Raw genomic sequence first — 15006 nt, forward strand, 5'->3', positions numbered from 1 at the left:
CAAACCACGCCGGGAGCGCCGCGGGGCTGCGGGGCGGGGGGCAGCCGGCGCTGTGCTGGCCCGGCCGGCGTGGCTGTCCCGTGGCGTGGGTCGGCAGCGGGGCCATGCAGTCTTCTGAGGTATCAAGTGAGATGATGATGATGATGATGATGATGATGATTTTATTTTTTTTTTCAATAAAACATTGCACTGCTGCATTGTTCTCTAGGAACAGAGGCGTTTGTTACCTCTCCGGGTCGCCGTGCTCGTGATTATCCTCTGCTCCTGTCTGACTCTCTTGGGAGCCTTCCTCTCCTGCACGCAGCTCTGAGTCCCCCTCTCCTTCACGCAGCTCTGGGCTCTCCTTTCGTGCACACAGCTCTGAGCCCTCCTATGGAGGGACCATGCAAAGTGTGTGATCCCACAGGACCTCCTCATCACTTGGTGCTTTGCAGCCATGGATGGCTCAGCTCCGCAGGGCTTGGCTAAGGCATAGATTCACAGAATAGGTTGGGGTGGAAGGGACCCCAAAGGTCATCCAGTTCCAACCCTCTGCCATGGGCAGGGACACCTCCCACCAGCCCACCATCCAACCTGGCTTTCAACACCTCCACCTCTTCCCTGTTAAGGTTCCCAAAAAGTGGAGCTGGGGACAGTGGCGACAGGCAGGGTGCTGGCATGTGGATGGGTCTCCCAGGGACAATGTCCATTCCAGTGTCTCCCCACCCTCACTGCCAAGAATTTCTTCCTCATCTCCAGTCTCAATCTACCCTCCTCAAGCTTCAATCCATTCCCTCTCAGCCTATCCCTACAAGCCTGCATGGAGGCCAAGGTGGCCAAGAGAGCCAATGGCATCCTGGCCTGCATCAGGCATAGTGTGGCCAGCAGGAGCAGGGAGGTCATTGTACCCCTGTACACAGCACTGGTTAGGCCACACCTTGAGTACTGTGTCCAGTTCTGAATTGCTGGAGCATGTCCAGAGAAGGGCAACGAGGCTGGTGAGAGGCCTTGAGCACAAGCCCTATGAGGAGAGGCTGAGGGAGCTGGGACTGTTTAGCCTGGAGAAGAGGAGGCTCAGGGGAGACCTCATTGCTGTCTACAACTACCTGAAGGGAGGTTGTAGCCAGGAGGGGTTTGGTCTCTTCTCCCAGGCAACCAGCAGCAGAACAAGAGGACACAGTGTCAAGCTGCACCAGGGGAGGTTTAGGCTGGAGGTGAGCAGAAAGTTCTTCACAGAGAGAGTGGTTGGCCATTGGAATGTGCTGCCCAGGGAGGTGGTGGAGTCACCATCCCTAGAGGTGTTCAAGAGGGGATTGGACGTGGCACTTGGTGCCATGGTTTAGATAGTCATGAGGTGTAGGGTGACAGGTTGGACTCGATGATCCTTGAGGTCTCTTCCAACCTTCTTGATTCTATGATTCTATGAATTTCTCCCTGGTCTTTTGTATGTTCCCACCTCAAGCACCCTGCATAGCAGAATGGCTAAACCACAGACTGCCTGGAACACAAAGATGTGAACCACCCCAAAACACAACTGCAGCTGCTGCTGCTGTAGGCATAAAGTGTCCCTTCCCCCAGCAGAGGGGTTTCAGCTCCAGATGAAGGAACCATCAGAGGAAGGTGGTGGAGACACAGCCCCCAGCCACTGATGCCTCAAGAACTGCCTTCCCCTGTTCACTCACCAGGACCTTGCATGGAATGGAGAAACTGCTTGGTGCTGGGATTCATGCTGGGACTCCTCTTTTCACATTCTCACCTTAAAAAGAGTATTTTTTAAGCATAGGCTTTTCATTTCCCACTCCCCAAAAATTAATCTTGGGACACTTGTGCTCTAAGAAGGAAGAGAAACCTCGAGCTTGCTTTCTTTGCCTGGCCCTAGAGGCAGGAGTCTGCCCCAGGAGGTTTCTGTAGAGGTTTGGATGCCAGGCAAAGAAACACTGAGATCCATTTTGGGTTTGAGTTCCTAACTACAAGAACATTGAGGGCTGGAGCAGGTCCAGAGAAGGACAATGAAGCTGAGGAAAGGTCTGGAGAAGAGGGCTGGGGAGGAGCAGCTGAGGGACCTGGGGGTGTTTAGTGTGGAGGAGGTTGAGGGGAGACCTCCTTGCTCTCTACAGCTCCCTGAGAGGAGGAACAAGTGATAGGAGGGGAAATGGCCTCAAGTTGCACCTGGGCAGGCTCAGGTTGGCCATGAGGAACAATTTCTTCCCCAAAAGCACTGTCAAGGACTGGCCCAGGCTCATCCCATCCCCATCCCTGGAGCAGTTTCGAAGCCATGGAGATGTGGTGCTGAGGGAAGTGGCTTAGAGATGAGCTGGCAGTGCTGGGGCAACGGTTTGAACTCCCTCTCTTAAAGCTCTCTTGCAACCCAAACTCTGGGGTTTGTTTCGTGACCATTTCACACAGCCTCGCCCACGCCGCTGCCATGCCCAGGCAAGAGGAGAGGAGGCCAAGCGCCAGCAGCACCTCTCTCCGCTGTCCCCTCCCGGGGAAGGGAGCCTCGGAAAGAGGCTCCATCCTCGCAGCGCGAGCGGGAAGGGCGGTACCGAGGGCACTGCCGTGCCCTCCTCGCCCCCGGGCCCGGAGCAGGGCAGGCCCCGAGCGGCACCGTTCCCTGTGCCCTGTCTGCTGATGGGGACCGCAGCCCCGCCGCCCCTCGGCCGCCTCCCGCCACCAGCACGCGCCCGCACCGCCCCCACACCCTCGGAAGCCAATCACAACGCAGCAGCCCCCCCTTGATTGACGGCGGCTGGCCGAGCGAGGGCAACGTGGCAGCCGTCCGGCGCCCGCCGCTGGCACCGCCCCCGCCGCGGCCTTCTCCCCCTGCTCCCGGAGCGCGTTGGTCGCGCCCGGGGCGGCGGCGGCAGGCGGGGCCGGGAGGGCGGTGCGGCGCGTACCACTGCGCGGCGGGGGGCGGCGGCGGCGGGCGGGGCCGGATGCAGGCGGTGCGGCGAGCGCTGTGGCCGGGCTGCGAGCGGCGGAGGATGAAGGTGCTGGTGGCGGCGGCGGCGCTGGGCGCTGCTCTCTTGCTCCTGCTGCCCGCCGCGTCGCGGGCCGACGAGCGCAAGAAGGGACCCAAGGTCACCGCCAAGGTCGGGATAGAATGCGGCGGCAAAGGCCTGGGCGTGTGGTCTGGCTGAGGCGGGGGGAGGACTGGAGTGAAGGAGCGGGAATGCCGTCTGAGGCCGGGAGCAGTCCGCGGGGAGCGGGGCTTGGGTGGGACGAGGGAGATCGAGGCTGAAAAGTGCCCGGATGGGACGAGGGAGACCGAGGCTGAAGGCCTTGGATGAGGGGAGGGCCTGGGATGAGGCGGGCCCGGATGGGACGAGGGAGGCCTGGGAGTGAGGCGGAGGCTTGGAATGGGGGTGTCTGGATGGGGCAGGAGGGCCCCAGGGTAAAGCCTGGGGGTGGGGCAGAGCTCGGATGCGGTTTGGAGTGTGCCGGCGGTGAGGAGAACACCTCTGGGGCAGCGGAGGCCTGGGTTGAAGGCGCGGGGTGAGGGGGGCCCAGATGGGGTTGGGGAAGGACAGGGCTCGAATGTGGTGGGAGCTGCACCTGGGGTGAGCGGGGCCTGAAATATAGGCCTGGCATGAGGGGAGCCCGGGTTGAGGGGTCCTGCAGGGGGGGAGAGAGGTGGGCCTAGGGTGAAGGCTTGGGATGAGGGGGGTCTGGGGTGAGAGGAAGCCAGATGGGGTTTGGGGAGACCTGGGGTGAGGGGTGCCTCGCAGCTGGGACTTACTTTGGGGAGATGAGGGAGCAGCTGGAGAGGTGGAAGAGGCCTGATCCAGGGAAGTTAGGCCTGGCTGGACTTGGGAAGATTGAAGGGAATGGGTGATGTTGGCTCTCATGAATGCCCCCCTCAGCTATCTCTCCCCCCAAAAGGTGTTCTTCGACCTGCGGATCGGTGAGGAGGACGTGGGCCGTGTGGTCATTGGGCTCTTTGGCAAGACAGTGCCGAAGACAGTGGAGAACTTCATGGCATTGGCCACTGGAGAGGTGAGGGGCTGGCTGCCCTGAGGCAGAGCTGGGTGGAGGGAGCTCTGGTCTTGTCCTTTTGCCTCACTCTGTGTTCTCCACCCCCAATCCCAGAAAGGATTTGGCTTCAAGGGCAGCAAATTCCACCGCGTGATCAAGGACTTCATGATCCAAGGAGGAGACTTCACTCGTGGTGATGGCACTGGAGGTAACTTGGTCCACACCAGCTTGAGGACCCAGCTGCTCTCTTCAAGTGAGGGTAGTCACCATGCTGCCAGCCTGCTGCTGACTTGTCCTGGGGACCACTGCAACTGGAGCATGGTGCCACAGTGAGAACAAGCAAGCGTGAGAGGGCACACAGAGACCTGGCCTCAGAGCAGAGCTTGGTGCTGGGGAGGACTGAGTGCGGTCAGGCTTGGCTGGCTGGTACCTGAATCACAGAATCAAAACATTGCTTCGGTTGGAAGAGACCTTTCAGATCATGAGGTCCGACCACTCTGTAGTTCTGCCAACTCTGGTAGTAAACTGTGTCCTTCAGCACCACATCTCTGCCTCTTTTAAACCCCTTCAGGAGTGGGGACTCCACCACTGCCCTGGGGAGCCTGTTCCACGCCTTGGACAGCCCTTTTGGGGGAAGAAATTGTTCCTTCTGTCCAACCTAAACTTCCCGTGGGGCACCTTGAGGTCATTTTCTCTCCTCCTATCACTTGTTCCTTGGAAGAAGAGACAAACCCTGGCTCCATTCTCCTCCCAGGGAGCTGTAGAGAGCAATGAGGTCTCCTTTCAGCCTCTTCTCCACGCCAAACACCCCCATCTCCCTTAGCTACTCCTCCCCAGCCCTCTTCTCCAGACCCTTCCCCAGTTTCATTGCCCTTCTCTGGGCACACTCCAGCCCCGCTCAGTGCCTGCCATATGCCCCGGGAGGACCTGGAGCTCCTCCCTAGCAGAACTTCACTCTGCAGACATGCTTGCTGCTGTCCTGGCAGCCAAGTTCAGACCTTCTAGCAGCAAATGCTTCTGCCCTTCATGACACTGCCATTGGGATTGGGGCTCTTCAGCTGTACCAGGTCTGCTCTCACAGCCTCCTGCCCAGCTCGGGGTGGGAGGGGGCTTTTAGCTCCCCCCAGTAGCAGGTAGCTTATAGCTTGTGGAGTCTCCACTCTGACGGTGCTTATTCACCCCCTGCCTGTGGAGAGAGCCAGCACCAACACCTGCTGTGTTTCCCTGAGAGCAGTTTGGCCTTATCACAGTCATAGGATGTTACAGAAGCTGAGAGCAGCTCTGGAGAAAAGGCCTTGGGGTGCTGGTGGAGGAGAAGCTCAGCAGGAGCCAGCAGTGAGCACTTGTGCCCAGAGAGCCAAGCAGAGCCTGGGCTGCATCCAGAGAAGTGTGGCCAGCAGGGCCAGGGAGGGGATTCTCCCCCTCTGCTCCACTCTGCTCAGACCACACCTGGAGCTCTGGGTCCAGTTCTGGAGCCTCTGTTCCACGAAGGCTCTGGAGGGGCTGGAAGGTGTCCAGAGAAGGGCCACGAGGAGGAGCAGAGGGCTGGAGCTGCTCTGTTCTGGAGACAGCCTGAGAGAGTTGGGGTTGTGCAGTGTGGAGAGGAGAAGGCTCCCAAGAGACCTTCTGGTGGCCTTTCAGGATCTTGGGGGGGCTGCAAGAAAGCTGGGGAGGAACTTTTGAGGGTGTGAGGGAGTGATAGGACTAGGGGTGGATGGAGCAATACTAGAAGTGAGGAGATTGAGATTGGATGTTAGGAAGAAGTTCTTCCCCATGAGGGTGGTGAGAGACTGGCAGAGGTTGCCCAGGGAGGTGGTGGAAGCCTCATCCCTGGAGGTTTTTGCAGCCAGGCTGGATGTGGCTGTGAGCAACCTGCTGTGGTGTGAGGTGTCCCTGCCCATGGCAGGGGGTTGGAACTGGATGAGCCTTGGGGTCCCTTCCAACCCTGACAGTTCTGTGATTCTATAATGTCAGGGGCTGGAAGGGACCTCTGGAGACCATCCAGTCCAAGCCCCTTGCCAGAGCAGGGTCACCTAGGGCAGGGCACACAGGGACTCATCCAGGCAGGGTTTTAGTATCTCCACAACCCCCCTTGGGCAGCCTGCTCCAGGGTTCTGTCACCCTCACAGGGAAAAGATTTTCCCTCCTGTTTCCATGGAACTTCCTCTGCCTCAGCTTCCACCACTGCCCCTTGTGCTGTCATTGGGCATCACCCAGCAGAGCCTGGCTCCAGCCTCTGGGCACTCACCCTGCACATCTTTGTCCACATGAATTAAGTCAGCCCTCAGTCTCCAGACTTTTTCCTCCCTGCCTTCCAGGCAAGAGCATCTACGGGGACCGGTTCCCGGATGAGAACTTCAAGCTGAAGCACTACGGCCCGGGCTGGGTCAGCATGGCCAATGCCGGCAAGGACACCAACGGCTCCCAGTTCTTCATCACCACCGTCAAGACCCCCTGGCTGGACGGCAAGCACGTGGTGTTCGGCAAAGTGCTGGAGGGCATGGTGAGGCATCTGCAGGGGGATGGGCGGGGGGCCTGAGCGGGGTGCTCAGCAAGGGGCTGAGCTGGGGGCTGAGCAGGGTGCTGAGGGAGGGGCTGAGCTGGGGTCTGAGGGGGTGCTGAGCTGGGTGGTGAGGGGTTACTGAGCAAGATGCTGAGCTGGCTGATGAACGGGCTGATGAGCTGCGTGCTGAGCAGGGGGCTGAACAGCCTGCAGGCACCACTGGGTGGTGCTGAGCAAGGGAATGAGCTGGGGGCTGAGGGGGTGCTGAGCTGGGGGGGGATGAGCTGCGTGCTGAGCAGGGTGCTGAGCAGCCTGCAGGCACTGCTGGGTGGTGCTGAGCAGGGTGCTGAGCAGGCTGCAGGTGGTGCTGGGCGGTGCTGAGTGGGGTGGTGAGCAGGCTGCAGGCAGTGCTGAGCAGTCCCTGCCCTCCCCCTGGGCACTCGGCAGGAGGTGGTGCGGAAGGTGGAGAGCACCAAGACAGACAGCAGGGACAAGCCCCTGAAGGACGTCACTGTCACCGACTGTGGCACCATCGAGGTGGAGAAGCCTTTCGCCATCGCCAAGGAGTGACCTCCCCGGGGCCTGGCACCGCAGGCACGACGCTGCCCCCCTGGCAGCCTGGGGGGGGAGGGGAGGCAGCAGCGGAGCCCCTGTGCCCCACGACCAACCTGCTGGCATGGGGGTGGCGGCAGGAGGGGGCCTGGCTGCGCTGCCCCTGCCTTTTGTACGGAGCACAGGCACCAATAAAGGAGACCAATGCCTTTTGTAAAGGGCCTCTGCTGCCTCTCCTCAGCCCCGGCACCAGGAGCTGCCACAACTGGCCCTGGGCTTCATCAAGGGCTTCAGGTTGGTGGAAGGCACCTTTGAAGGTCATCCAGCCCACCCCCAGCCAGCAGGGACATCCCCAACTGCAGCCACAAACAACTTGACCTGCAATGGTGCCAGCCATGGAGCAGCTCCCACCTCTCTGGGCAGCCTGGGCCAGGCTCTCGGCACCCTCAGGGGCAAACATTTCTTCCTCCTCTCCAATCTGAGTCTCCCTCTTCCAGTTCAAACCATCCCCCCTTGGCCTGGCACCACAGGCCCTGCTCAAACTCTGTCCCCAGCTCTCTGATCACCCTTGAAGCACTCAAAGGCCACCACAAGGTCTCCCTGGAGCCTTTTCCAGGCTGAACCACCTCAACCCTCCCAGCTTGGCCTCACAGCAGAGTCCTTCCAGCCCTGCCAGCATTGCTGTGGCCTCCTCTGGCCCTGCTCCAGCAGGTCCCTGTCTGTGCTGAGGGCTCCAGAGCTGCCCCAGTACTGCAGGGGAAGTCTCAGCAGAGCACAGCAAAGAGGCAGAATCCCCTCCCTGCCCCTGCTGCCCAGAGTGCTGGGGACCAGCCTAGGACAAGACTGGCTCTGGGCTTGGCAGTGCTTGGTGCCAGCTCATCCCCAGCTTTGCACCCCCAAGTCCTCAGGGCTGCATCCCCAGCCTGGGTTGATAGCAGGGGCTGGCCAGACCCAGGTGCAAGACTTTGCACTTCATCTTGTTGAACCTGGAGTTCACCTGGGCTCCCTTCTTCAGCTTGTCCTGGTCCCTCTGGATGGAGCCTGTCCCTCGGGTGTGGCACCTTCTCTGCACAGCTTGGTGTCACCTGCAGGTTGCTGAGGGTGCAGTTGAGCCACTCTGTGTCATCCATGAGGGTATGGCTCCCCGTGCCAGGGGTGACCCCTGCCCAGGGGTGAGTGGTGCCCTCGGCATGGGGGCTGTGTGCTGCACTCCACTGCACAGGCCAAGCCCGAGTGATTTATTGCACTGAAGCCCAGGTGCTGGGAGGTTTTCCCGCGGGGTTTGGGCTCCAGCAGCTCCCACCACAGCCCTGGGACAGCAGAGCTGCAGAAGGCGCTTGCAGGGGTGGTGGGTGAGCAGCTGTGGCTTCTCGGCCGGCGTTTCCCTGCTCCATCCCGCGGGAAGCAGCGATTCTTCCCTGGCTCCTCCCTGCTGCCTGGCCGCTCACCACCGCAGCCCTGCCTGCTGCCGGGGGCCGGCAGCTGGGGGCGCGACCGGGCCGGGGGTGTAGAGGCCCTGCAGCACCCCTCTGAGCACCGTGTCCGGGAGCAGCGCTGCGAGGAGAGGAGGCACAGCCTGAGGAGGGGCTCGGAGCAGAGCTTAGTCCCCTGGAGATTGGGGGCACTCCCGGGCCTGCTCCTTACCCGTGCCCGGTGCCTGCGTGTAGGGATCGGAGCAGAAGCCGATGACAGGGCGCTGGGAGGGCAGGCAGCTGGCACTGCGGGGGTAGAGGGGATGTCAGGGCCCGGGCAAGTGTCCTGCTGGCCCTGGGAGTCCCAGCCAGGTGCCTGCACCCTGCTTGTTGCTGCTGTCCCCAGCTCCACTTCCTGGGGATGGTAACAGGGGTGAGACCTCAGAGCAGCCTTCCAGGACCTGAAGGGCTACAGGAGAGCTGGGGAGGCACTTTTCAGAAGGAATGGGAGTGCCAGGCCGAGGGACAATGGCTTTGAGGTGGGAGAGGGGAGATGGAGACTGGAGAGGAGGAAGAAATTGTTGGCAGTGAGGGTGGAGAGAGACTGGCACAAGTTGCCCAGAGAAGCTGTGTCTGTCCCCTGCCTGGAGGTGCTGAAGGCCAGGCTGGATGAGGCCTTGAGCAGCCTGGGCAGGTGGGAGGTGTCCCTGCCCATGGCAGGGGTTGGAGCTGGGTGAGGTGTGGGGTCCCTTCCCACCCAACCCATTCTGAGGGGGCCAACCCCATGAGGGCTGCCCTGCTCTACTCACGGGGGGCTGCTGGCCTTGGGGTCCTGCTGGCAGCAGTGCAGCTTCAGGAAGTCCAGCACATCCTGGGGCAGCTCCTTGTTGTGGTACAGGATCCCCTGCCATGCACCCAGGGCTTGGCTGGGGTCAGCACCCCCCAAAACTGCCATCCCTCCCCCCCACAGCCAGCTCTGGCCAGGGCCTTACTCGGATGTAGAGCTCCAGGCCCTGCCGGCGCTGCTCCAGGGCCTTGGGCATCCAGTTGGGGATGCGGCGTGGAGGGAAGGCAGGGACCTTGCAGAGCTTCTTGATCTGGGTGGGGAGCGTGGGGTTGAGGGGGGCACATCCCAGAGCACAGAGGGTGTGCCCAGGGGCTGGTGTGCCCTCCCCATGCCCCCAGCCCACCACGGTGCCAGGGCCTCACCTGCTTGTGCAGAGCCTGGAACTCGCTGTAGCGCTTCAGCACCGTGTGCCGGCGGCCCCCGCACTGCACCTCCACACGGAACACCTGCACCGGGCAGCCGCCGCAGCAGCCTCAGCTTCCACCTCACCAGCCTCATCTCACACTCTCCAGCCTCATCTCACAGTTCCCAGCCTCATCTCACACCTCTCCAGCCTCATCTCACGCTCCCCAGCCTCATCTCACGCTGCCCAGCCTCATCTCACACTCTCCAGCCTCATCTCACACTCTCCAGCCTCATCTCACACTCTCCAGCCTCACCTCACACTCCCCAGCCTCACCTCACACTCCCCAGCCTCATCTCACACTCCCCAGCCTCATCTCACACCTCCCCAGCCTCACCTCACACTCCCCAGCCTCATCTCACACTCCCCAGCCTCATCTCACACTCTCCAGCCTCATCTCACACCTCCCCAGCCTCATCTCACACTCCCCAGCCTCATCTCACACTCCCCAGCCTCACCTCACACTCCCCAGCCTCATCTCACACTCTCCAGCCTCATCTCACACCTCCCCAGCCTCATCTCACACTCTCCAGCCTCATCTCACACCTCCCCAGCCTCATCTCACACTCCCCAGCCTCACCTCACACTCCCCAGCCTCATCTCACACTCTCCAGCCTCACCTCACACTCCCCAGCCTCATCTCACACTCTCCAGCCTCACCTCACACTCTCCAGCCTCATCTCACACCTCCCCAGCCACATCTCACACTCTCTCTAGCCTCATCTCACACTCCCCAGCCTCATCTCACACTCTCCAGCCTCATCTCACACTCCCCAGCCTCATCTCACACCTCCCCAGCCTCATCTCACACTCCCCAGCCTCATCTCACACCTCCCCAGCCTCAGCTACCACCTCTCCTGCCACATCTCACTCCCCAGCCTCATCTCACACTCCCCAGCTTCATCTCACATTCCCGAGCCTCATCTCACACTCTCCAGCCTCATCTCACACTCCCCAGCCTCATCTCACGCTCCCCAGCCTCATCTCACATTCCCGAGCCTCATCTCACACTCTTCAGCCACATCTCACACTCCCCAGCCTCATCTCACACTCTTCAGCCACATCTCACACTCTCCAGCCTCATCTCACACTCTCCAGCCTCATCTCACACCTCTCCAGCCACATCTCACACCTCTCCAGCCACATCTCACACCTCTCCAGCCTCATCTCACACTCCCCAGCCTCATCTCACACCTCCCCAGCCTCATCTCACATTCCCGAGCCACATCTCACACTCCCCAGCCTCATCTCACACTCCCCAGCCTCATCTCACACCTCCCCAGCCTCAGCTACCACCTCTCCAGCCACATCTCACTCCCCAGCCTCATCTCACACTCCCCAGCTTCATCTCACATTCCCGAGCCTCATCTCACACTCCCCAGCCTCATCTCACACTCTCCAGCCTCATCTCACACCTCCCCAGCCTCATCTCACACTCCCCAGCCTCATCTCACACCTCCCCAGCCTCATCTCACACTCCCCAGCCTCATCTCACACTCCCCAGCCTCATCTCACACCTCCCCAGCCTCATCTCACACTCCCCAGCCTCATCTCACACTCCCCAGCCTCATCTCACACCACCCCAGCCTCAGCTACCACCTCTCCAGCCACATCTCACTCCCCAGCCTCATCTCACACTCCCCAGCTTCATCTCACATTCCCGAGCCTCATCTCACACTCTCCAGCCTCATCTCACGCTCCCCAGCCTCATCTCACATTCCCGAGCCTCATCTCACACTCTTCAGCCACATCTCACACTCTCCAGCCTCATCTCACACCTCCCCAGCCACATCTCACACTCCCCAGCCTCATCTCACACTCCCCAGCCACATCTCACACTCTCCAGCCTCATCTCACACTCCCCAGCCTCATCTCACACTCTCCAGCCTCATCTCACACCTCTCCAGCCACATCTCACACCTCTCCAGCCACATCTCACACCTCTCCAGCCTCATCTCACACTCCCCAGCCTCATCTCACACCTCCCCAGCCTCATCTCACATTCCCGAGCCACATCTCACACTCCCCAGCCTCATCTCACACCTCCCCAGCCTCATCTCACACCTCCCCAGCCACATCTCACACTCTCCAGCCTCATCTCACACCTCCCCAGCCTCAGCTTCCACCTCACTAGCCTCATCTCACACTCCCCAGCCTCATCTCACACTCCCCAGCCACATCTCACATTCCCGAGCCACATCTCACACTCCCCAGCCTCATCTCACACTCCCCAGCCTCATCTCACACTCCCCAGCCTCATCTCACACTCCCCAGCCTCATCTCACACCTCCCCAGCCTCATCTCACATTCCCGAGCCACATCTCACACTCCCCAGCCTCATCTCACACTCCCCAGCCTCAGCTCACACTCCCCAGCCACATCTCACACTCTCCAGCCTCATCTCACACTCCCCAGCCTCATCTCACACTCCGCAGCCTCATCTCACACCTCCCCAGCCACATCTCACACCTCTCCAGCCTCATCTCACACTCCCCAGCCTCATCTCACACCTCCCCAGCCACATCTCACACTCCCCAGCCTCATCTCACACTCCGCAGCCTCATCTCACACCTCCCCAGCCACATCTCACACTCCGCAGCCTCATCTCACACCTCCCCAGCCACATCTCACACCTCTCCAGCCTCATCTCACCTCCCCAGTCTCACCTCACTCATACAGGGCCACAACCTGGAGAGCACGCCCAACAACCCCTACCGCAACACTCTCCAGGACAGTTAAGAGATCCCCAACCTCCAGGACAGGCAGGGACCAACTTCCCCCCCCCCCCCCCCTGCTTCTGTGGGGGTCACCTTGGGAGCAGACAGAACAGCAGGAGCAGATGGGACCCCCTGGGGCAGGCAGAGCCCTTCAACCCCCCTGCTAGGGTTTGTAGGGACACCAGGGGGGCACATGGGGGCCTCCAGGCTCCAGGGCAGAGAGAGACAGATTGCCCTTCCCTGGGGCAGATGAAGCTCTTGGAGAGAGGACCACCCCCAAACCCTTCTCCTGACCCCACCCCCAGCCCTCCCTAGGAGTGGGCACCCTGGGGGCAGGCAGGGAGCCCTGGGGCCAGCTGGGGACCCTTCCCTCCTCGGGACAGGCAGCAACTCCCCCACCCTCAGCCCCCAGGGCAGGTGTGGATTGTCCTGGGGACAGCTTTGGTCCCTGGAGTGTGTGGAGACTGATGGGGGTTACCTGGGGACAGCTGGGACTCTGGGGGCAGACAGGGACACCACCTCCACACCCCCTACCCTTTTCCACATCCCTCCCTCACCCTCCCACTAATTCAAGAGTCAGGGTCCTCAGGCAGGGACCTCCTCCCAGCACCCCCTGGGTCAAATACCCTCTCCATGTCCCCTTCTCGGCTAGAGGCTGCCTCCCCCAGCAGGGACCCCGAAGGACAGTTAGGGACCTCCACCCCACCAAGGGCCCCACCTGCCCCTGTCTCCCCCCTGCTCCCAGGACAGATAGGAACTCTGGGAGCCAACAGAGCCCCTGCAACAACTGGAACCTCCCAGCCCCGGGGGGCAGGTGGGACACCCTGGGATTGGCAAGGGCCCTCTACCCTTGGGGACAGAGGGGACGCCCTGAGCAGGGCCATCCTCTCCCACCACCCACTTTGAAGGGCACAGGGTGCCCCCAACCCCGGCAGGATGCCCTGGGGACAGGCAGGGACCAGCATGCCCCAAGAAGGATGGTGGCAGCTTGGGGCAGACAAGGACCCTCCCCGGGGTAGTGGGCAGCCCCTACGGTCAGAGGGGCCCCCCTGAGACCAGAGCCCTCCTGCTCCTGGGGCATGTGGGGAGTCTCCTGAGGAGACACAAACACAGAGCCCAGGCAGGGCAGGTGGGAACTGCCTGGGAGTAGTTTTGGACCTCCACTTCCTCTCACCAGGGGGGACCACCAAGCCCTGGGGCAGGGGTGGACATCTTCCCGGGAGACACTTGGAGACCTCCAAGCCCTGGGGCAGAAAGAGGCAACAGACACCCCCCACAACCTCGAGGAAGTGGTGTCCCCTGGGAGATTCTGGGGACCTCCAACCTCCGGGGCAGGTGAAGACCTCCCATGGGGACACTTGAGGAGCTCCAATGCCTGGAGCAGAAGGGAATAACCACCCCTGGGTCAAGCGGTGACCCTGGGGGGAACCTGGGGACTTCCAAACCCAGGAGGAGGTGAAGACATCCCGAGGCAGACATGGACCCCCACACACCTCCTTTAAAGGTCTCCCCAGAGAGCAGGGACCCCTTGGGGACAGGCAAGGGACCTCTGCACCGGGGGCATGTGGCGGGGCCCCCCCCGCCCGGGGACACTTGGGGGACCTCCACCCCCCGGGGCAGAAGGACACGACCCCCATGGCCCCGCAGTCCCCCGGCCGCCCCTCACCGTGTGCGCCCTGTCGGGGCTGCGCGCCGCTGCCGGGGGCTCCGCCGCGGGGATGGACACTGCGATCATCGCCACCGTCGCGACAGGCACCGCTGCCGCTGCACGGAGCCGGGGGAGGACTCGGCGCCGGGGGCGGGAACGGACGCCGCGGGACTCGGCGCTGCAGTAACCTCCCCCGCGGGCTCCGAGCCAGCCCCGGCCCCGGGGCACCCAGAGGCTGACGCAGGAGACCCTAAAGCCACCTGCGGAGCAGCCCCAGGCAGTATCCTGCAGCTCCCAGCACGGTTTGGGGAGGGTTATTTGTAGAAGGCTGGAGGTGCCGCCGGGATCCGGCGGCACAGGGAGAAGGGGAAAGGAAAGTGGGAAGTCAGCACAAGCTGCCCCTGCCCTTGTTTGAGGCAGAGGTATCGGTTTTGGTGACATCCAGGGCTGGGAGCAGGAACCACCCTTCGGCCATGGGGGAAAGCAGCTCCTCAGAGGCTCTGCCCTGGCTCCTTAGGGGCCAGGGGTGGAGGGGATGAAGGAACCACCTTTGCTATGGGGGAAGGAGCAGCACAGCTTCTCAGAGGCTCCACGGTGGCTTCTGGGGGGGTGAAGGAATGGGAACCACTCTTTGGCCATGGGGAAAAGGAGCAGGAAAGCTTCAGCCATGGGGGAAAGGAGCACAGCTCCTCAAAAGCTCCACCATGGCTTCTGGGGGGAAATGAAGGAGCAGCATCCACATTGGCCATGGGGGGAAGGAGCAGCACAGCTCCTCAAAGGCTCCACCCTGGCTACTTGGGGAGCAAGTCACCATCCCCTTCCCCCTCCACCCCAGCCCCAGTGAGCTCAGCTCCTAAAAACAGCTGCTGGTGGCAGCAGGGGAGCAAGCCAGAGCTTTATCAGGAGCTAGGACAGGTCCCCAAGGTCACCACACAGCAGAAGGCTTCGCTGCCAGCCCTGGGGGGGGCCT

At 61.7% G+C, this 15006-nt stretch overlaps 2 protein-coding genes across 2 annotated transcripts; one reads left to right on the plus strand and one right to left on the minus strand.

Moving 5' to 3' along the window:
* Positions 1-2915: 2915 nt before the first annotated feature.
* On the plus strand, positions 2916-7074 carry PPIB (peptidylprolyl isomerase B). The gene is made up of 5 exons (XM_054387762.1): positions 2916-3071; positions 3862-3975; positions 4069-4162; positions 6273-6457; positions 6905-7074. The coding sequence occupies exons 1-5, from the start codon at positions 2916-2918 to the stop codon at positions 7025-7027; spliced, it is 672 nt and encodes a 223-aa protein (XP_054243737.1). The 3' UTR covers positions 7028-7074.
* Positions 7075-8453: 1379 nt separating this feature from the next.
* Positions 8454-14123, minus strand: SNX22 (sorting nexin 22). Its single transcript, XM_054388107.1, has 6 exons — positions 14055-14123; positions 9631-9714; positions 9414-9518; positions 9231-9325; positions 8654-8727; positions 8454-8563 (listed from the first exon to the last, which is right to left on the minus strand). Exons 1-6 carry the CDS (start codon positions 14121-14123, stop codon positions 8454-8456), a joined length of 537 nt encoding a protein of 178 aa, XP_054244082.1.
* Positions 14124-15006: the final 883 nt, after the last annotated feature.

This window comes from Indicator indicator, chromosome 16 (genome assembly GCF_027791375.1).
Source record: "Indicator indicator isolate 239-I01 chromosome 16, UM_Iind_1.1, whole genome shotgun sequence".
NCBI lineage: Eukaryota > Metazoa > Chordata > Aves > Piciformes > Indicatoridae > Indicator > Indicator indicator.